Genomic DNA, 21682 nt, shown 5'->3' on the forward strand with positions numbered 1-21682 from the left:
TTTCAAATTAGAAGACAGAAAGCAAATATGACAACAATAATACTAAAAAGATTTTTATCAGATAATTGGGGTTTATTTTAGATTTCTTCAGAATATAAATCATAGCAATTTACTTCCATTTTATAGAAGCTGAAATAATCTTTTTAACAACAGTCAGATCCTGACCATATTACTGTGTTCAGAAATACCTAGCGCAGCCCTTGTATAAAACGAGACACTCAGTAAACACTGCTGAACGTCAAAGTAGTTGAAATGAGTTAAGAACACAGGTCACCAGAAACCTAGTATAACTCTTTCTTCTAAAATCTTTTTCATTGTTCCATAAAATAACATCTCTCAAAAACGTTAAGAGAGCTATTACAACTTATCCTGAGAAAATATAACATTACCTGTTATACTTTAAATTCTACCTAAAAGTTTGCTATGGACTTGGGAGTTTTATATGCTTTCATTTAGGTCACACTTCAAAATCAAAACAAATAGCTCTATCATTCTCATTTTTTAGTATGTGCCACCTGAGTTAGGCAGTAATTTCCATTCCTATATGAAGTGGCAAGAAGATACTACTCTAATTCAATCATCATACACTGACTGCACTACCCTTCACACACTATACTAAATATTTCACTTTCTCTGATGCTTTAGATTGGTTCTTAATTTCTTAAAGTTTCTTAGGTTTATATGTGAGACACTTATTGCCTTATAAGTACTTGATGAAGATATAAAGATGAAGGAGACTGTTTAGTGCCTTTCACAGTAATTTGTCACCACAACTTTTTCTTGTTTAAATGTTTCCTGTCAGTTTGACATTTATCACTGCTTCTCTCACAAAAGTACAATGCAGAAAACTTGAAGTGCTTGAACTATCTAGTTATTTAGATTCTGGATAAAAAAAAAGAGATTTATCAAACTTAAACTAATTAAGGTCAGCAAGCACAAAACCGAAATCCAAACACAGAAATGGCATAAATTTAAAGGCTATAACTGATCAAAATTTAGGAACTAAAGCTACTTCATATCATGTTTCATTTTAAAATACTACTATGATTATAACCTCATTTCACTGCATAGTTATTCTGCAGAAAAACGTGACCTACCAAGGATATAGCCAAAGAAAATGGGTCTTCTGTTGAAATATAAAAGATTTGAACTCAGAATCTTAAAAGATAAAATTGTCAGTAAAGACTCTGGAGGGAGACCATGGGCTCCGCCTTCTCTGGAGGTTTAAAAAAAAAAGACTTCAAATGTCTGGAATGCCTTAGACTTGGCCTCACATTTGGCGACTTCGAGACAGAATCAGTTCAAAGGTCAGTCTGACCCAAGCAATTCAAGTCCCGTAGGTCAGTCACGCAGACAAGTCATTAGCAAACTGCATCTTCAGCTCTGCTATCCAGTCCCTGCTTTGATAATCGCCAACCTTACCCCTGAAATTACCCTAAGTGCTAATTAACATGTCAGTTGTAGAGAATTATTTCTTCCAACTCCTGAAACTTCTGCTTCTCTCTAGTGTTCTGCAACCCTTTAATCCTGTTTTTCTAACATTACCAGAGAGGGAAGTATTTTGTGGTGCAATCAATATCTACCCTATTAACAATTCCCTGTTCCACTGTTCTATCCAAACAGGGATTCCACTCTGAATTTCAGAAAGTGGTTGGAAAATAACAGGTAACAGAGAAATTAGAGCTCTTAGATTTAATTTAGGGCCAAAATCAAAAGAGAAGATACAATTCAGAGAGAGGAAGGAAGAAGCTGAGAGGGTCGTAGTGTAGAACACTTACTTTTAGGAACAGAGTGTCCCTTAGACTTCTGGTGAGTTGCCCAGAGCCTCTTCAGTTTCAATCCAAATGACAATGCTTCTCTGAGTCCTCCTCAAGTAATGTTTCCACCACTAAAAATTGGATCTACAAGAGCTCAGATGTACTGGTAAAAAATATCAGGGGCCCCCTTGTGGGCCTCAAACCTCTTTTAAACTAGGCCCACTTCTCTGTCCTGGGCCAACTCCCCTGTGCACTATATTCCTTCTTCTTCCAGGTGCCAGGTATTCAGCCTGTTTCTTCTCTTCTGAGCTGCCACCACCTACTCTATTTCTCAGGGTTCCTCTAACCCCAAGACTGGCTGTGGAGTAGGACAACAGCTTCCCCCCTTCCTTGCTGTCCCTGCAAATAAACATATAGGCTCTTCTAGTTTCAGTATTTTTTCTAATGGCTACAAGAAAATAGAAAGGGAACAACAAAAAGCAACAATATCGTACCAGAGATTAAGATTATAACAAATGTCTCCACTTTAAAGTTCCTGCCTCCAAAAACCACATTTTCTAAAAACTGCTTGAGTGTTTTAAGAAGTACAAAGCATTAACACAGATATACAAATATATATTCTAAACCAAATCCAACCTGATACAAAGACATAAAGATACTCTGCTTTTCAAATACTTAAATCACGGGTCCAAAAACTGTTGCCACATTTACTTTAGCAAATAAGTGCTTTTTTACTTTTCAGAATGGTCTGTTATATCCCCTTAAATTTAGATGTTTGAAAGTTTGCTTTTTAAAGGATATCATGAAAAATGCTCAACACATTTTATCCAATGTAAATGACAATATACAAAACACATATTATGATTCACAGAAAGACATGTCAGAAGCAGCTAGCTTCACAAAGCAAATCATAAACTTTTAAGTTATTGCCAACTATCTCTGTCTCTACATTTTAAAATTTTAGTAAGTTGTTATAAATGGCATTCAAAAATATAGTATCTAATTTTCAGAAATTTAACTTCTACAGAATACATAAATCTAATGTCACTATAGAGGTCTTTAAAACAACAGTATATCACATTAGTATACTTATACTCTTGTGATAATTTAGTTTCTAAAAGACTTTGTAACATCAAAATACATGATATCTAAATATTAGGCTATAACTCACATGATTATAATAAATTCAAAGACTATTTTGCTACAAAGGCAAAGGAACTCTAAAGTGTTGGCAGATCAACAATGTCAGACTTTGAATTTCCTGTATGACTTTCTTTATCCACTTAATTCACTTAAGTGGTTTTTTGAAAGACTGAGTTATTATACTGTAAGACTACAATAAAATAAAGACTGAAAATAGGCAGAGATCATTTTATCTCATTTGTAGAGTCTAATAGATTGCCATTTAATCCAACTAAAAATATTCAGATACTTTCAGTAAAAATGTGTCCCTGTGACTGGGCTCACCTCCAACTATTTATAAAATATTAGAGAATTAGAATAAACATACTAAACAAAACCTTGATCTAACCTTTCCAGACTCTAAATAAAAAAGGAAGTTTAACCTATTGTGTATTCTATAATCAGATACTTTTTTTTTTTGAGGAATGAAATTAAATTCCATCTTTTGCTCCTACAGAGGATTTCATGGCTTTTCTTTGATTCCAACACACTAACACAACAATGCAGCCAACATTAATATACCCAGACTAGGCGGGGGGGGGGGGGGGGGGGGGGCATTACCCCCCGCGATACGAAATAAATCGCAGTTGCTAATGCCTCCCTTAAATAATTTATTCTCTCTTGGCAGCATATAACGTTACAGCCTCTTCAATTACCCCTCACCGCAAACCATAGCAAGGGTCGCAATCAATCTGACCCAATTCCTATAGCGGCCACCACCTCAGTCTCGCCTGCTCCCGCGGGGTCTGCCAGTGTCACGGGAGGGGGCGGCAGCCGCAGGGGCGTCCTCTGCGCCGCAACCCGGGCGCCCCACGGCGCGCGGGGCAGGCCCGGGACTCACCGGGTGGAGGTGCCCTTCCGCACATCGCACATCATGCACTTGAAGGCCTCGGCGCTGTTCCGGAAGGTGCAGACGCTACAGTCCCAGTAACCCTCATCCGAGGACGGCTTCGGCTGCCGCTTCGGCCTGCAGGACACAACCCGGACACGACGCGGCGCGGGGTCACCAGCAGGCCGCGCCCGGCGCCCGGGCCCCGCGGCCGCCCCCGCCCCGCCCCCCGCCCCAATTCCGCGACCCCCGCCCCGCGGGCCCCCGGCGCGCCGCGCTCCAGCTAGGAGTGGGAGGGGAGTCAGGAAGGGGGAGGGCGCGGGCGCGGCCGCAGTCGTCGTCGCCGCCGCCTCTCTGACACCCCGGGCTGCCGCTCCGGCCGCCGCCATCGCGGCTCCATTGTGGGGCGGCCGGCGCCGGCCCCTCACGCGGCAGTGCTCGCGCAGCAGCGGCGCCAGCGCCGCCCCCGTTCTGGCCCCGCTGCCCGGGCGGCGAGCGAGACGGCCGCCCGAAGCCCGCCGCGAGGGCCCCGCCGCCTGCACAGTCCGGGCCCGGGGGCCCGGGCGCTGTTACCTGGTGGGGCTCTTCTTGTCTCCCATGGCTTGGCTACAGATGCACGCGGAGAGTCGCCGCCGCGGCCGCTCTGTTTGTCAATAAGGAGGATAATAAGCCGGGCGGAAGCGGGCGGGGGAGGAGGGAAGAGGGGGCGGGGAAGGCCGCACCGCCGAGCTCCGGAGCCGCCGCCGGATCCCACGCAGCCTCCAGCTGTCGGGGAAACTCCTGCCTGGGTGCACGTGACCCGAGCCGGCCAACCAGCAGCGGCGCCGGAGACTTCAAACGCGGCCAGCGCGGCCCAGCACCCGCGGCGAGTTCGCGGGCGGGCGGCGTGGGGGTGGTCGCTGCAGCCTCGGGCGCCGCCGCCTCTCCGCTCCGCTTTCCGCGCTTCCCTTCCGCATCCTTGGCTGATGGTGGCTGCCACGCGCTGCAGGGCCACTCTGACTGGGGGATGCTCAGTCATCCCGCGGGACGTGTGCTCCCGGGTGGAGCCGGCGTTGGGAGGTCAGCCCGGTTCGGGAGCAGTGCCCGGCCGCGGTCTCCAGGTAGAACCGCTTTTCCGGCCTCGACCGTCCTTGACTGCTCAGGCTCAGCTCGAGAGACACCTGGGGGAAGGCGGGAACCAATATTGAGCGCCATTGCTAGGTGCCTTAAAATACTAATTTTCTGTACGCAAATCTCTACCAAGTAGGTACTGTCGCCCTTAATTTAGAGGAAACGAAACCGAGGCTCAAGAGAGGGTAGGTGACTTCCTCTGTATTATATAATTAGAGGATGACAAAGCCAGGAGGAATTTAACCCTGGTTTTAATTCCAAATGCACTCTTTTGGCCTCCCAGGACTCAACAGTAGCCGCTTAAAATAAAACAATTCATAAGCCCTTTTCTTTTTTTCGATAACGAGTTTACATAGTCCCTGAATGTTGTCTGTTGAGTAAGAAACGAACACTTTTCCACCAAGTCTCGTTTCCTCGACACACTAGATAGATGCCCTCATCTCGTACTAGACCCTAGCAACACCAATCTAACTGGTTTCCTAAACTCCAGCCCCACTTCCCCAATCGACTCAGTAATCCACAACCAGATACGAAATAAAATACTGATAATATTAGGCCACCACGCTGATCAAGTACCTTGCTAAGGCTCTCAGACTCCATAGCTTGGCATTCAAGGATTTCCACTCTTTCTCCCTACCTCCTCATCCTACCTCCTATCAGAAAAGCGGCCTCCTGGCAAAGACAGCAGATAAAATTAATTTATTTGTTCCTTCACCCACATGGCTTACTTCTGCATAAAATACTTTCCTCTTCTGTTTCTACCCAGTCTTTCTAGGTTCACAGCAAGTCCAAATTCCTGTAAAATAATAACCTCAATAACTGAAAGAATGTTAAGGTACTTTTAACATTAACATATTAAAGAAATAGTAATGTCAAAATTCCCAGTTCCCAGCCTACTTTCCCTGTTCCTTCACTAATGGATCTTGGAAATTGTAGTTAATTTCTGTAATTTTCAACTTCTCCATCCGCAAAATGATATCTGTATTTATAGAGTTGTGTGATTAATAACAACGTAACATTTTAGCACTGTTTGGCAGGCACTTTGCAAATCTCTTCACACCAATGCATTTTCTTAAAGGACTCAAAGTATTAGGCAAATGTTCTTATCAACTAGCCTATCCATTTGAAAGACAAAGAATTTAGGGCCCAGGTTAAATGGTTTTTCCTTAATGAAAAGGCCAGAATTAGAGCTCAGATATCTTACTGTCTTTTACCAGACCGTGATTTCTGATTAACCAAATCACTCCAATTTACAGCAGTCCCTGAACTCACTACACCATCTGTACTTTTTGAAAAGTGTCGCTTCTCCAGACTCCAACCTCAAATCAGAAACCATGAGGAATATGATTGAGAAAAGTGAACAAGGGGAGTTCTAAGGCCTAGTGTTCAATCTCTAGGTAATGCAATGGGTAACCTTAGGTAAGTCACTTCCTATTTTCCATCTATAAAATAAAGCAGTTAAAAACTGTTGTCTTAACTAAGGTCCCTTCCAAGTCTAAGGCATTGTGGGTTTTTTTTTTAAATGTTTATTTATTTTGAGAGAGAGAACACAAATGGGGGAGGAGCAGAAAGAGAGGGGGACAGAGGATCCGAAGAGGGCTCTGTGCTAATAGCAGAGTGTGATGCAGGGGCTCAAACTCACAAACACTTAACCAACTGAGCCACCCCGGTGCCCCAGACATGGTGATGTTTCAAAATTCCTTGACTGGATGGATCATCAAGGAGAATGGCAAGAACTGGTTTACTTGCACAAGTGTTGGCAACAACTTATTTTTAAATCAAAAGAAAACCAAATCTGGGACTCTCAAACTCTCCCATGCTGCAAGTTACCATTTCACTAGAATCTAACCTCCGCCCCTGGAAAGTAAACTCCACTTCTGAATCATATACTTAAGAAGGCAGGAACTTTTATTTGTTGCCTTCATCACTGCATATTAAGCCCCTAGAATAGTCTGACACATAGTTGGTACTCAGTAAATGTTGTGAGAATGAATACATTCACCTGGGTCACGATTCTTGGACGAGTGATATTTTCATACAGGATTTACAGTCTGTTCAGCATATTGTGTACACAGAGGATGGTCAATCAATGCTGAAATTTACAACACCCCTTCAAACTGAACTTTACAACTCTGCAAAGTACTGCAGTCATTTTAGAAGAACTAGGAACCCAGTTTCTGTGGAGTACAAAAGCACACATGCTTGCACTAAACCAGCTGCCTCCCATTTATTAGTTCTTGTTTATAGAAAAACCCTCTTCCTGTAGCAGGCTTCCATAGAGAGAGTGATACTGAAGCCAATCCTCCTACTTCACCCAAAAATCATACCTTTTCCTTAAAGTGTTTCCTACTAATCTGAAAGAGTGGCCAGTGGAGAATATGAAGATCCTTGTCACCAGAGTCACCCAGATTCTTACCCATTTGGGTGTCTTCAATACATTAACAGAGTTCAATACTTTGGATATGCAATTCACTAGGGACACTTGTAAAATGACACAAACTCTTTAATAATAATTTTAACAATTTAAAAATAAAGTGTTGAAATTGTCTTTAATAGCCTTAAGTTTTTAAATGTTTACTTATTTATTTTGAGAGAGCAAGAAAGCGTGAGTATGTGTGTGTGCAAGAGCAAACAGCAGAGAGAGAGGAGAGAGGGAATCATGCAGGCTCCACACTGACAGCAAGGCTCAATCCCACGAACTGAACTACGAGATCATGACCTGAGGATCAAGAGTTGGATGTTCAACCGACTGAGTCACCCAGGCAACCCTAAGGTGTTGAAATTTTCTAATGATTTCCTTTCTAAAAATTAAAATAATCCCTAGGTCATTGATATAATAATATTCATTTCCATTCTAATATGCTTTCTAGAATGGCAGAGACTGGAAAAGTTACTGAAACTGTGCATGGGATCCTGTACACAGATGAATAGTAATACTACTCTCTGTTGAGGTGGATGAAGGGATAGGGAGACCCTGTCTTAGATCAAGAGATTGACTGTGGGATCCCGGAGACCCCAGGCAGTTCTGATTAGCCCTGAGTTTCTAACAAGGAAGCAAACATAATAATAAAAGCTATGTATTAAAGTTTTCTATATAGTTATTTGACGGTAGAAGCTAATACCTGAAGTAAGACTGGAATGTGAGAGAAACAGTGTAACTGAGGAAGAAATGAGCTTCAAATCTTCTCTGGCAAAATTCAACATGAAGGATAACGGTAATAAATTGCAACTGTAAAACCAATCACATTTTAAAAGATTGCTTTTTTGCTTTTTTTTTTTTTTAGCTGGTTAGTGTTTTGTTTTTGCAAAGCAGAGATACCTTTCCTGATTTTATTCATTATAAAAGTTATATGTTACCACTGTATTAGTTTCTATAGCACCAAAATAAAATACCACAGACTGGGTGACTTTCACAAAAGAAATTTATTTCTTCATAATTCTAGAGGCTACATTCTGAAATTTAGGTGTCAGCAGGCTTGGCTTCTCCTGAGGCCTCTCTCATTGGCTTGTAGATAGCCACTTTCTCTCTGTCCCCACTTGGTCTTCTCTTTGTGTGAGTCTGTGTCCTAATTCTTATAAAGACAGAGTCCTATTAGATTAGGACCTACCCTAATGACCTCCTTTTATCTTAATTATCTCTTTGAAGACCCTATCTCCAAATAGTCACATTCTGAAGTACTGAGGAGTTAAGACTTCAACATGAATTTGCAGGGGGGACTAAAACAATTAAGCCCATAATACTAGCATAAAGAGGTGAGCAAATATTTTTTTTAAGTTTTTATTTTAATGTTTATTTATTTTTGAGAGAGAAAGAGTGCAAGCTCACAAACTGTGAGATCATGACCTGAGCCAAAGTCGGACACTCAACCAACTGAGCCACCCAGATTCCCCCAAAGATTTTTTAAATTAACGTTTCCAGTGTATTCTTGTAACATTACTAGTACAGATTCATAGTCCTCATCTGAAAGTTTTAAGGCTGGATATCTTTCATTAGAAAGACATTTGGGGATTTTCAAAAGGCATTATATGGTACAAACACTGCATAATTACATAACCCTCCAAGTGGGCTCTCAAGTAGTATCCCATAATCAAATGCATTAATATTTCTGCAAAATATATAAATATTTGTGCCGTGTGGGAAAATAAAGTCCATAAATCACCTCACCTCAGTACTACTTAGGCTGTACTGCTAAATGATTATAGGTCAGGTAAAATATGAAAATGTTTTCAATTTTCAGTGCTTTTTAGATTACGGATTATGAAAAAGCATTGTGCATCTGTAAGAACTTGAGAACAAATTAAGATTGAAAAGATTAAAATTAAAAAGTTGAAGTCCACACTTTTTTTCTTTTCTTTCCCCCCTTTTTGATAAATGTATTCTTTAACCCTGTCCCCTATATCCCCCCATCCCTCCTCACTCATGTCCCCTCCAGTAACCATCAGTTTGCTCTCTACAGTTAAGAGTTTGTTTCTTGGTTTCTCTCTCTCTCTTTTTTTTTTCTTTGCTCATTTGTTTTGTTTCTTAAATTCCACATATGACTGAAATCATATGGTATTTGTCTTTCTCTGACAGGCTTATTTCACTTAGCATTATATGCTCTAGCTCCATTCATGCTGTTACAAATGGCAAGATTTCATTCTTTTTATAGCTGAGTAATATTCCAGTGTGTGTGTGTGTGTGTGTGTGTGTGTGTGTGTGTGTATCACCTCTATTTTATCCATTCATCTGTCGATGGACACTTGGGCTGCTTCCATAGTTTGGCTGCAATAAACATAGGGGGGCATATATCCCTTTGAATTAGTGTTTTTTGTATTTTGGGAGTAAAGACTCAGTAGTGTGATTTGTGGATTATAGGGTAGTTCTATTTTTAACTTTTTGAGGAACCTTCGTATTGTTTTCCATGGTGGCTGCACCAGTTTACATTCCCACCAAAAGTGCATGAGGGCTCCTTTTTCTCCACATCCTCGCCAACACTTGTTGTCTGTGTTTTTTATTTTAACCACTCTGACATATATGGGATGATATCGCATTGTAGTTTTGATTTGCATTTCCCTAATGATAAGAGATGTTAAGCACCTTTTCATGTGTCTGTTGGCCATCTGAATGTCTTCTTTGGGGAAATGTCTGTTCATACTCAGTTTTAAATTGTATTACTTGTTTTTTGGTGTTGAGTTGTATCAGTTCTTTATGTATTTTGGATACTGACCCTTTTTTGTATAGGTGATTTGCAAATATCTTCTGCCATTCAGTAGGTTGCTTTTTATTTTTTTTGGTTGTTTACTATGCAGAAAGTTTTTATTTTGATGTGGTTTATTTTTTCTCAATAGCTTATTTTTGCTTTAATTTCCCTTTCCTCTGGGATCCTATCTAGAAAAATGTTGCTATGGTTGATGTTACACAGATTACTGCCTATGCTCTCTTTAAAGATTTTTATGGTTGCAGACCCACACTTAGTTTCTAAATCCATTTTGAGTTGTGTATGGTGAAAGGAAACTCCAGTTTTATTCTTTTGCATGTGGCTGTCCAGTGTTCCCGATACCATTTGTTGAAAAGACTGTCTTTTTCCTATTGTATAGTGATTCCTACTTTGTCAAAGATTAATTGACCATATAATTGGGTTTATTTCTGGGTTTTCTGATCTGTTGATCTGTGTGTGTCTATTTTTATGCCAGTACCATACTGTTTTAATTACTACTGCTTTATAATGTAACTTTAAATCTGGAATTGTGATACCTCCAATTTTGTTTTTCTTCTTCGAGATTGCTTTAGCTATTTGAGGTCGCTTGTGGTTCCATGTAAATTTTAGGATTGTTTGTTCTACTTCTATGAAAAATGTTGTTGGTATTTTGATAGGGATTGCATTAAACCTGTAGCATCTGTAGATTGCTTTGGGTAGTGTAGACATTTAACAATTTAACAGTATAGATGCATTTATTTATTTTTCCAACCCATGAACATGGATTGTCTTTCCATTTCCTTTCATCATCTTGAATTTCCTTCATCAGTATTTTATAGCTTTCAGAAAACATCCACACTTTTTAACACAGCAATTCCACATTGGGGAATATATCCTAAAGATACACCCTGAAATGCATAAAAAGCTTTTACATGAAGACAGTCATTGCAGTTATTTTAACAAATATTGAAAATAACCTGAATGCCTATAAGAAGAGGAATAGTTACATAAATTATGATCTTACCAAAGGATTGAATTTTAAGCAGTCATTAGAAACTATCTTGAGGATGTGAATAGACATTTTTCCAAAGAATACATGCAGCTAGCCAAAAGATACATAAAAAGATGCTCAACATTACTAATCATCATGGAAATGCAAATCAGAACCACAGTGAGATATCACCCCACACCTGTTAGAATAGCTATTATCAAAAAGACAAGAGTGATCCCTATCAACATAACACCAGCATTCCTCACAGAACTAGAACAAACAATCCTAAAATTTGTACGGAACCAGAAAAGACCCCAAATAGCCAAAGCAATCTTGAAAAAGAACCAAAGCTGGAGGCATCACAATCCCAGACTTCAACCTATATTACAAAGCTGTAATCATCAAGACAGTATGGTACTGGCACAGAAACAGATACACTCAGATCAATGTAACAGAATAGAAAACCCAGAAATGGACCCACAAATGTGTGGCCAACTATTCTTTGACAAAGCAGGAAAGAATGTCCAATGGAATGAAGACAGTCTCTTCAGCAAATGGTGCTGGGAAAACTGGAGAGCAACATGCAGAAAAATGAACCTGGGCCACTCTCTTACACCAAACACAAAAGTAAACTCAAAATGGATGAAAGACCTAAACATAAGACAGGAAGCCATCAAAATCCTCGAAGAGAAAGCAGGCAAAAACCTGTTTGACTTTGGCTGCAGCAACTTCTTATTCAACACATCTCCAGAGGCAAGGGAAGCAAAAGCAAAAATGAACTATTGGGACCTCATCAAAATAAAAAGCTTCTGCACAGCGAAGGAAACAATCAGCAAAACTCAAAGGCAACCAACAGAATGGGAGAAGATACTTGCAAATGACCTATCAGATAAAGGGTTAGTATCCAAAATCTGTACAGAACTTAAACTCAACACCCAAAAAACAAATAATCCAGTGAAGAAATGGGCAAAAGACATGAAAGACACTTCTCCAAAGAAGACATCCAGATGGCCAACCGACACATGAGAAAATGCTCAACGTCACTCATCATCAGGGAAATACAAATCAAAACCACAATGAGATACCACCTCACACCTGTCAGAATGGCTAACATTAACAATGCAGGCAACAACAGATGTTGGCAAGGTTGCAGAGAAAGAGGATCTGTTTTGTACTGCTGGTGGGAATGCAAACTGGTGTAGCCACTCTGGAAAACAGTATGGAGGTTCCTCAAAAAATTAAAAATAGTATTACCCTACAACCCAGCAATTGTACTACTAGGTGTTTATCCAAGGGATACAGGTATGCTGTTTCAAAGGGACACATGCACCCCAATGTTTATAGCAGCACTATCAACAATAGCCAAAGTATGGAAAGAACCCAAATGTCCATCGATGGATGAATGGATAAAGAAGATATGGTATATATATACAATGGAGCATTACTCAGTGATCAAAAAGAATGAAATTTTGCCATTTGCAACTACGTGGATGGAACTGGAGGGTATTATGCTAAATGAAATTAGTCAGAGAAAGACAAATATCATATGGCTTCACTCATGTAGAATATAAGATACAAAACAGATGAACGTAAGATAAGGGAAGCAAAAATAATATAAAAACAGGAAAGAGGACAAAACATAAGAGACTCTTAAATGTAGAGAAAAAAAGTTTGCTGGAGGGGTTGTGGTGGGGGGGAATGGGCTAAATGGGTAAGGGGCATTAAGGAATCTACTCCTAAAATCATTGTTGCACTATATGCTAACGAACTTGGATATAAATTTAAAAATAAATTAATTAATAAAAAAAAAGGCAAGAAGTAAATCCTGGTGAGAATATGTAGAAAAGGGAACCCTGTGTACTGACAGTGGGAATGTAAATTGGTGCAGCCACTATGGAAAACAGTATCAAGGTTCCTCAAAAAATTAAAAATAGGTGTCGCCTGGGTGGCTCAGTTAAGCGTCCGACCTCAGCTCAGGTCATGATCTCACTGTTGGTGGGTTTGAACCGCGCTGCGCTGACAGCTCAGAGCCTGGAACCTGCTTCAGATTCTGTGGCTCCCTCTCTCTCTCTGTCTCTCACTCGCACTCTGTCTCTCTCTGTCTCTTGAAAATAAATAAATGTGAAAAAAAATTTATGTTAAAAATAGAACTAGCACATAATCCAGCAATTCCACTTCTGGATATTTATCTGAAAAGAATGAAAACTCTAACTCACAAAGACATTTGCACCCCCATGTTCATTGCAACATTATTTACAATAGCCAAGATGTTAGCAACAACCTAAATATCCACTGACATATGAATGGATAAAGAAGATGACACACACACACACATATGCATACATACACACATACACACATAAAGGAATATTTCATACAAGCACACACCAAGTGACCAAATAACTGTCACACTGACTGCTCTGACAACTCAGTATCCACACAAATGCTCCTACAAATGTTTGAGCATCTATACAATAAGAAGATAGCTCTCTGCCCCCTAGATGCAACTATTCTGTGTACAAAGACATTCTCACCCTTCCCTAAGAATGAGGAGACACAGTACCCCAACAGTCATGGTGCTCATTTCTGGGCATCAATAACATCATCTATATCTATGCTATTTTAGTTACTCTTTAAATTTAGTCACAGCCTTACCTGAATTTCTGTTACTTAAACACTAAATGTTACAGTTAACCTCCAACAAAACTTGTATTAAGTAATATAAGGAGAAAAAGAAGAAAATAGTTCATATTTACAAATATATATTCACACATGCAAGCACACGTAGCAAGCAGTAAACAATGTGTATATAGTGCTACAATGCTCATTTCTGTAACTGGGCATGGCGCCATAGTTAGTATTCACAACTTTTATCCATTAACCATTCTACATTCTATGTTTCCTTTTTCCATAGGCACTTAGCCAATCTAAATTCTTTACCTGGTGAGGTGACCCAAACCTTCATTCCTGAATGCTCAGTGATACTGCCTTGGTTGGTTGCTGAAATTTCCAGTAACTTTATTACTGGACATTGAAGTACTAAGAGGTGATCTCAGGACTATCCTGGGTTGAGTACTATGTTTCAACAGTTGATCAGTTAATCAACCCAGTTTTTCCTTTGTAATCATAATCAATCTTCTCATCCAATAAAGCAACTCTCTTACTTATTTGATGGTTCAGTAGCATGAGGAACATTAAATGTCCAAGTGGAAGTTTCATCTTCTAATTCAACAGAAGAACCATTATTGTGGCCCTTGTGGAAGCATTCCTACCCTGGGCATCAAGAGCTCTAGATCAGCAGAGTTTGATGTTGCAGGGATGGAAAGCAAAAGTTCTGCAAGCACGTTTTTAGGTATCATAGTGAACAAAGCCACTCCTAACTCCATCTCTTGATTCCTGTATTCTGGCTATGGAAAAGACAGTATCACATATCATTCTCTGACTTAAAGCGTTTACTTACCTTGTAAGACAGCACATTTTTCAATGTATGGTGTCTAAACTGTCTGAATCTTGAGTAAGCCTTTCCACTGTTCTATTAGGTCAGATGCTTCAGTGACCAGTGAATTTCATGAGCATGAGTCCATTACTGCACTTTGTTTGCTGTGAAGTAAATTCCTTAACAGAAGCAATGTTGTACAGAATATAATGAAAATGGATAAGGCATTTTATGAGTCCACTTATAATGGTGCAAGAAAAAGCATTATAGACAGAGAAGGCAAGTCCATATCCAAAATAACGTGTCTATCCCAATGAAAACATCTATGTCTCTTTCCATGGGGGAAGTGGTCCAATATGATCAACCTACCACCAGGTGGCTGGCTTGTTCCTTCAAGGAAGAATGCCAGTGTTGATCTGTGCTATTAGCTGGTTAGGCACTTAGCAATAGCCGTGTAGCAGGCTACAAAATTATCCTTGGTGAGAGAATGATATTACTGAGACCATGTTGAGCCTCCATTCCAGACAACATGGCCATTTTGAACATAGGTCCATTAAGAAAACACTAGGGTAGCTGGTTGGTGGACATCAAGAGACGTCATTTTGTCCACCTGATTATTGAAAACCTCCCCTTCAGATGATGCCGTTTAGCGAGTATTTTCATAGAACACAGAGATCCTCACACTCTAGCCCATTCTGAGAAGGCCATCCACATATCTCTTTCCCCAGACCATCTTGTATCAATCTTCCAATCTTGTCCCTTCCAAGTCCCTGACCATTGAAGCCATGAATCACTGCAAATCCATACTTTGGATCAAGTTTCAGCCCAGACGAGGTAGATAAACAGATGTATTGCTCTAAATTATACTTGTTAAGAGAATTTTCCTCTACTGATGCCCCTTCAGGGCCACCTCTCATTGAGACTATAATGATACAACCATCCACCTCTTGTTGGTACCAATATATAATGCAGAACCATTTGTAAACCAGTCCTGGATTTTTCATCCTCCATCAAACAGTTATAAGAAATTTCTTATAAGGCCATAGATGTGGATTGAAAGAGAGGAAAGGTCACTGTTGAAGGAAACATCATGCAATTACTTGTGTCTTCCAATTATGCTCTAATCCAGTATCTTATATACCATTTCTACCTGATGATAGATTGCTGCCATGCACACTCAACCTTATGACCTGGTGGTCCAGATTGCACTCATTTCATAAAAGGAAGCTCAGTTAATATTGTCCCTTGACATTCCATGGTTAGGCATTCAGTATCTATCCAAGGCTTAAATATCAAGGCAGGAATTGTTTCTCAAAAGGAGAGTAATTATCTGTAGAAGAGGGCGTGGATTTGCTCCCAAGACCTAGGGGTCTGCACTATGATCTCCATTCTGTGTAAAGAATATCTGTGTACTATACAATAGAGTGAATATAGGTATAATTGAGTATTAAATATTCTCACAGATAATTTCATTTTCTTATCAAATATCTTTTGTTAAAAATATGTTCTCTGATCTGCTGGCCTTCCTCAATATTCTGTTTTGGTTTTTACTATTTTCATTGTTTATGTTCATTTTTCCATCACTTTCTCCTGTTTTTTTCCTTATCTTTTCCTTCTTTTGTTTTCTACAGATATTGCCCTTGGAATTAACCTTTTCCAAGTTTTCCTCTTTGAGTTTTTTTTTTCAAAAAAATTTTAAAGATTTTTTTTTTAATTTTTAAGCAATCTCTACGCCATTGTGGAGCTCAAACCTACGACCCCGAGATCAAGAGTCACACTCTCTACCCACGGAGCCAGCCAGCTGCCCCTCCTCTTTGGGTTTTCTATTTGACACACTTATTTTCTTCTCCTTAGGTTTTCTGTACTTCTTTTTCATATCACTTTTATCTCTATTTTCTTTTAATTCCATTTTATTTCTACTAGTTTCTTATCTGTGCCATTTTAAGTTTTTAACACATACCCTAGGGATAAGATTGTTATATTTAACCTTATAGAGCTTGTTGGATTTCAGTGGAAAAAATTGCACAACATGTGAGAATATTCAATATAGTATGGTTGGATTATCAAAATTATAAAGTCAAAATTATAAGATTGATATTCTTGGAAATCAGAGAGTCCCAAAATGAAAAACTCTGTGCTCTTTACAGTCATTTTGCATCACTAGCTCTATTGAGTGCCCTTACAAATCTGTATCTTTAGATATTAGGGGAATGCAAGAAAGCAACTCTATATTCATATTCTATAGCCAAGTAAGTAAAGGGTATTATATTTATTGTAAAAAGGTACATGTTAATAAACTCCACAGTTATAAAGATTTCATCCTCAATCATATGTTAATTTTATAAGCTTGCAGTACAAAATATAAATACTGTAGCTACACTTAGAACCTCTAATAAAGTCAAGTATATTTTAAACATTTTTATATTAATACGTTTGACCCAGAAAAACCTACTACAACATATTTGAAAAATTTCTAAGTACCCAAAGTCTTTCTGCCAACAGCATAAACACAGCTGCAATGTCAAATTTCTCAGTGGTGAAAATACTATTTTCCTGCGATACAATCTTGGAGACAGATGTTTAAGGAGAAATTTCCAATCTGTTATCATATATATCTTCATAAAAAACTGATTGAACTAACATCACTTTTTGTAGTAATATAAATAAATCTCTAGGAATTCCTACAGGGATTTCTTGCAGTAAACACATTGCCATTTAAATAATACATTTCATTAGGATGTTCTACAAGCATGCACATCTTATATCAGTAGTATACTTAAGTAATTCTTAAGGAACCTATTTTACATGTTATATATTACTTGAAATTTCTCAGATTAAATATATATTTGAGTTTTAATATGAATAAATTTTGGCAACAAGCATAACAAAATTATTTGCTTAACCAACGGTTAAGTGCATTATCTATAGCCAGAATGCCTGGATTCAAATTCTGGCTCTGAAACTTACTAGCTGTGTAATCTTGGGCAAATTACTTAACCTGTGCCTCAGTTTTCACATCTATGAAATGAGGCTAGTAATGATATATGTACTTATGGCATTATCATGAGGGCCAAACAACTTACTATATGTAAAGCCCTTAGAAACGATGCATAGCACTTATAAGTATTATCAAAGACCTAACTGTTTTTCTGAGTTTGCTCAACACAATGACGAGAGCCAGACTCATAGATTCTAACATCAATTTTATAGCTTATTACCTCCATTAACCATGGACAAATTATTTCACCTTCTCATACTTCAGTTTCCTCACCTATAGAATGAGAATAATAATAATACTTGCCTCATAGAATTATTGTGGGCTGATACACATAAGGTACTGGGGCTGGTTTCAGTAAGGTCTATACAAATATATGCTTTTACCAGCAGCCCTTGCTTACCCTGAATGCCAGTGAAGCTGGAAGGCCCTACCAGCTTAGTGGAATTTTTAGGTAGCCCATCCTCCTCTAACCCACTGAATACTCATATGGGGGGTTGTCAGGCCAACAACCAGGATGCCTCCTGTCCAAGATTTTCCATGCCTTCAAGGCAACTAGACTTTTATAGCTAATAATTTATATTGTAGATTCAAACAACAAGGAGAGAGGAATAGAATCAGCTGAAGGCTGTAACATATTTTGAATTGGCTCTGGTTCTCCCACTCTGCAACTATTTTTTACCTAAGTACTTTTTGTGTCTAAATATTTATCAAATTACCACTCAGCTTCTCTGGTCCTCAATGTTCTCACTCACACAATCAAAGGATTGTACTCAGAAATCTCTCATGTCCCTTCCCCATGTAAAATTCTGAAACTGTAGCATTCTATCCACATGATTGATGGCATTTGGGTGTGGTGTGGTCTGAGAGAGGGAATCTTCGTTGCTATTTCAATCAAGTCCATAGTTCAAATACCATTCACTGTTGGTGGCAGCTGCCTAAACTGCGGGTCTCTACAAATCCTGTAATTTCTTGTTATTATAGAGAAAAAAAGACAAAACTAAATTGGAATGTTTATAACAATATATATTTTTCTGACTAAACCACTCTACAACTCCTGAACTACTTTGAAATAACAGAATTTTATAGGTTTGAAAGTTTCCCAAATCCTTACAAATCCATGCATAAATTTTTAGCTTTAAATGAAGAAATAAACATTTGTAAAAGTTCTTCACACAGTTAGTACATCTTACAAATGCAAGATATGATCATGTGTAAAATCAGTCTAGTTGTAACTTCTTTTAACAGAAGAACTTTATAACAAGTCATAGAGATGGAACCGTCTGATTATTTAGCAAGCATATAGAAGTCCTTGATTCCAAACGAACATCAAAGCATTTCTACATGATAAGATGTCCAAGAAAGATTTCACGTATATGAAGTCATACCAGTTGCTAGGAGGATAGGCAGCTTTACTTTGATGGTTTTGAGTTTCCACATTTGCTTTCAGCTCCTCTGCCAGAGGCGCATTCTTTTTTACTCCCCTCCTGCCTTCAGATCAATTTCTATGATATTTTTAATAGCAAGGCATTTTTTCCCACTGCCTTTTTATTTTTATCAGATAGTGGAATGACTAATCTGTTGGAAAAATTTGTTCATCCATTAGTATGGTTCTTGGTATAACAGGTAGTGGTTAATTCTATAGTATTCTTTAAAATATGGTTTGGGTTTATCTTTGTAGTAATATAGTGATCAATTTACCAACACATATTTGAAGGATGAGTTTTGGTGCAAAGTAGCGCAAAACCTCATTATCATGCCTGGCATAATGTTTACCACATTAGGACATCTCTCCATACGCTCTGTGGCATCAATCTGATATGTTCTTTTAATATGTTTCTTGATCATATATTCATTGTTTCACTGATCACCTCAATGGATCTCCAGGAGTATTATTAACTAGACTTTTCATGATCGTATATGTAATTTTTTTTTAATTTTATATATCAATTTAATGCAGTTAAATTCATTCTTCTATGTTTTGATTAATGCATAGAGTCACATAACTACCCCAACAGTCAAGGTGTAGAACAGTCCCGGGTGCCTGGGTGGCTCAGTTGGTTAAGCTTCCGACTTCGGCTCAAGTCATGATCTCACAGTCCATGAGTTCCAGTCCTGCATCAGGCTCTGTGCTGACAGCTCAGAGCCTGGAGCCTGCTTCAGATTTTGTGTCTCCCTCTCTCTCTGCCCCTTTCCCATTCACACTCTATCTCTCTCTCAAAAATAAATAAATAATTTAAAAAATAAGGGGCACCTGGATGACTCAGTCAGTTAAACATCCGACTTCGGCTCAGGTCATGATCTCACGGTTCATGAGTTCGAGCCCTGCTTCGGGCTCTGTGCTGACAGCTCAGAGCCTGGAGCCTGCTTCAGATTCTGTATCTCCCTCTCTCTCTGCCCTTCCCCTGCTCATGCTCTGTCTCTCTATCTCTCTCAAAAATAAATAAAAACATTAGAAAATTAAAATAAAAAGATGTAGAACTGTTCCATAACCCCAAAACTTGCCTCATGCAGTCCCTTTGCAGGCAACCCTGCAACCTCTAACCTCTGGCAACTATTGATCTGTTCTCTACCCATAGGGTTACCTTTTGCAAAATGTCATATAAATGGAATCATTTATGGATGGATGGATGCAGGCTTTTGAGTCTGTGTTCTTTCACTTAGGATAATGTGTTTGAGAGTCATAAGTGCTGTTATCAATAGTTTGTTTCTTTTTGTTCCTGAATAGAATTCCATATATATATGTATATAGAATAAAACTCCATATATGCGTATGTGTGTATATAATATTTCAGTTTCATTATCCATTCCCCAGTGTAAGCACTTAATAGTTATTTCCAAGTTTTGATGATAATGGGTAGAACTGCTGTCAATATTTGCATGCAGGGTTTTATGTGAATGTAAGTATTAATTTCTCTTGGGTAAATACTTAGGACTTGGATTGTTGAGTCAATAGTATTTTGTTTAAATTTGTAAGAAACTGGGCACCTAGGTGGCTCAGTTGTTTAAGCATCTGACTCTTGATTTCAGCTCAGGTCATGAGGTCATAATCTCACAGTTCATGGAATTCACAGACAGTGCAGAGCCTGTTTGGGATTCTCTCTCTCACTCTCTCTACCCCTCCCCCATTCACAATCACACTGTCTCAAAATAAATTTAAAAACATTGAAAACCATTTGGAAGAAACTGGGATGCCTGGGTGGCTCAGTCGGTTAAGTGTCTGACCCTTGGTTTTTGGCTCAGGTCACGATCTCACATTTCGTGGGTTTGAGCCCCAGTCAGGCTCTGCACTGGCGGTAAGGAGCTTGCTTGGGATTCTCTCTCTCCCTCTCTCTGCCCCTACCCGACTTGTGCTGTCTCTGTCTGTCTCAAATAATAATAATAATAATAATAATAATAATAATAATAATAATAATAGTGTAAGAAACTGACAAACTTCTTTCTAAAGTTGCTGTCTCATTTTGCATTTCCACCAGGTGTATATGAGAGTCTAGGTGCTCCAAATACTCATCAGCATTAAGTATTGTTGGTCTTTTTATTTTAAGTTTATTTATTTATTTTGAAAGAGAGAGAGAGCAAGCACATGCAGGGGAGAGGCAGAGAGAGAGAGAATCCCAAGCAGGCTCCGCAATGTCAGCTCAGAGCTAGATGTGGGGCTTGAACTCACAAACTGTGAGATCATGACCTGAGCCAAAATCCAGAGTTGGATGCTTAACCAACTGAGCCACCAGGTGCCCTGTCAGTCTTATTTTAGTATAGCCATCCTTGTGTGTATATAGCAGCATCTCTTTGTGGTTTCAATTTGCGTTTCCTTTATGACAGTTTTTTCATGAGCTTATTTACCCATTTGTAAATCTTTTTTTAATTTCAAAAATGTGTTTTATTTGAGAGAGAGAGAGAGATTGGAGGGGCCGAGGGACAAAGAGAGATCCTAAGCAGTCTCCACACCCAGCACGGAGCTGGACTCAGGACTCAGTCTCACAACTGTAAGATCATGACCTGAGCTGAAATCAAGAGGTGGTTGCTTAAATGACTAAGCCACCCAGGTGCCCCAAAAATGCATTTTTAATTTCAGTATAATTAATATATAACATTATGTTAGTTATAGGTGAACAACATAATGATTCGGTATTTGTATACAGTGCAAAATGATCACCACGGTCTAGTTACCATCCATTACCGTAAAAAATTACACTTATTTTTTT

At 39.0% G+C, this 21682-nt stretch overlaps 1 protein-coding gene and 1 long non-coding RNA gene across 14 annotated transcripts in view; one reads left to right on the forward strand and one right to left on the reverse strand.

Moving 5' to 3' along the window:
- Positions 1–4820, reverse strand: part of YAF2 (YY1 associated factor 2) — a 76744-nt gene extending 71924 nt beyond the window's left edge. For 6 of the 12 annotated variants that reach the window (XR_007456647.1, XR_007456646.1, XR_007456644.1 and 3 more), the window contains exons 1-2: positions 4342–4820; positions 3781–3906 (exon numbers count right to left, since the gene is read on the reverse strand). Coding sequence is in view for 5 of the 12 variants with exons in the window: in XM_049625319.1 (XP_049481276.1) it covers positions 3812–3906; positions 4342–4786 (540 nt within the window). In the remaining 7 variants the exon portion in view is untranslated. Of the gene's footprint in view, positions 1–1778; positions 2157–3780; positions 3907–4341 lie in introns of those variants that run through there. The other 6 variants (XR_007456650.1, XR_007456648.1, XR_007456649.1 and 3 more) reach the window with 3 other exon arrangements.
- Positions 4751–21682, forward strand: part of LOC125918979 (uncharacterized) — a 63333-nt gene continuing 46401 nt past the window's right edge. The window contains exons 1-2 of one of the 2 annotated variants that reach the window (XR_007456651.1): positions 4751–5063; positions 6135–6297. This is a non-coding gene — a long non-coding RNA (uncharacterized LOC125918979). The remainder of the gene's footprint in view (positions 5064–6134; positions 6298–21682) is intronic. The other variant, XR_007456652.1, reaches the window with a different exon arrangement.

This window comes from Panthera uncia, chromosome B4, assembly GCF_023721935.1.
Source record: "Panthera uncia isolate 11264 chromosome B4, Puncia_PCG_1.0, whole genome shotgun sequence".
NCBI lineage: Eukaryota > Metazoa > Chordata > Mammalia > Carnivora > Felidae > Panthera > Panthera uncia.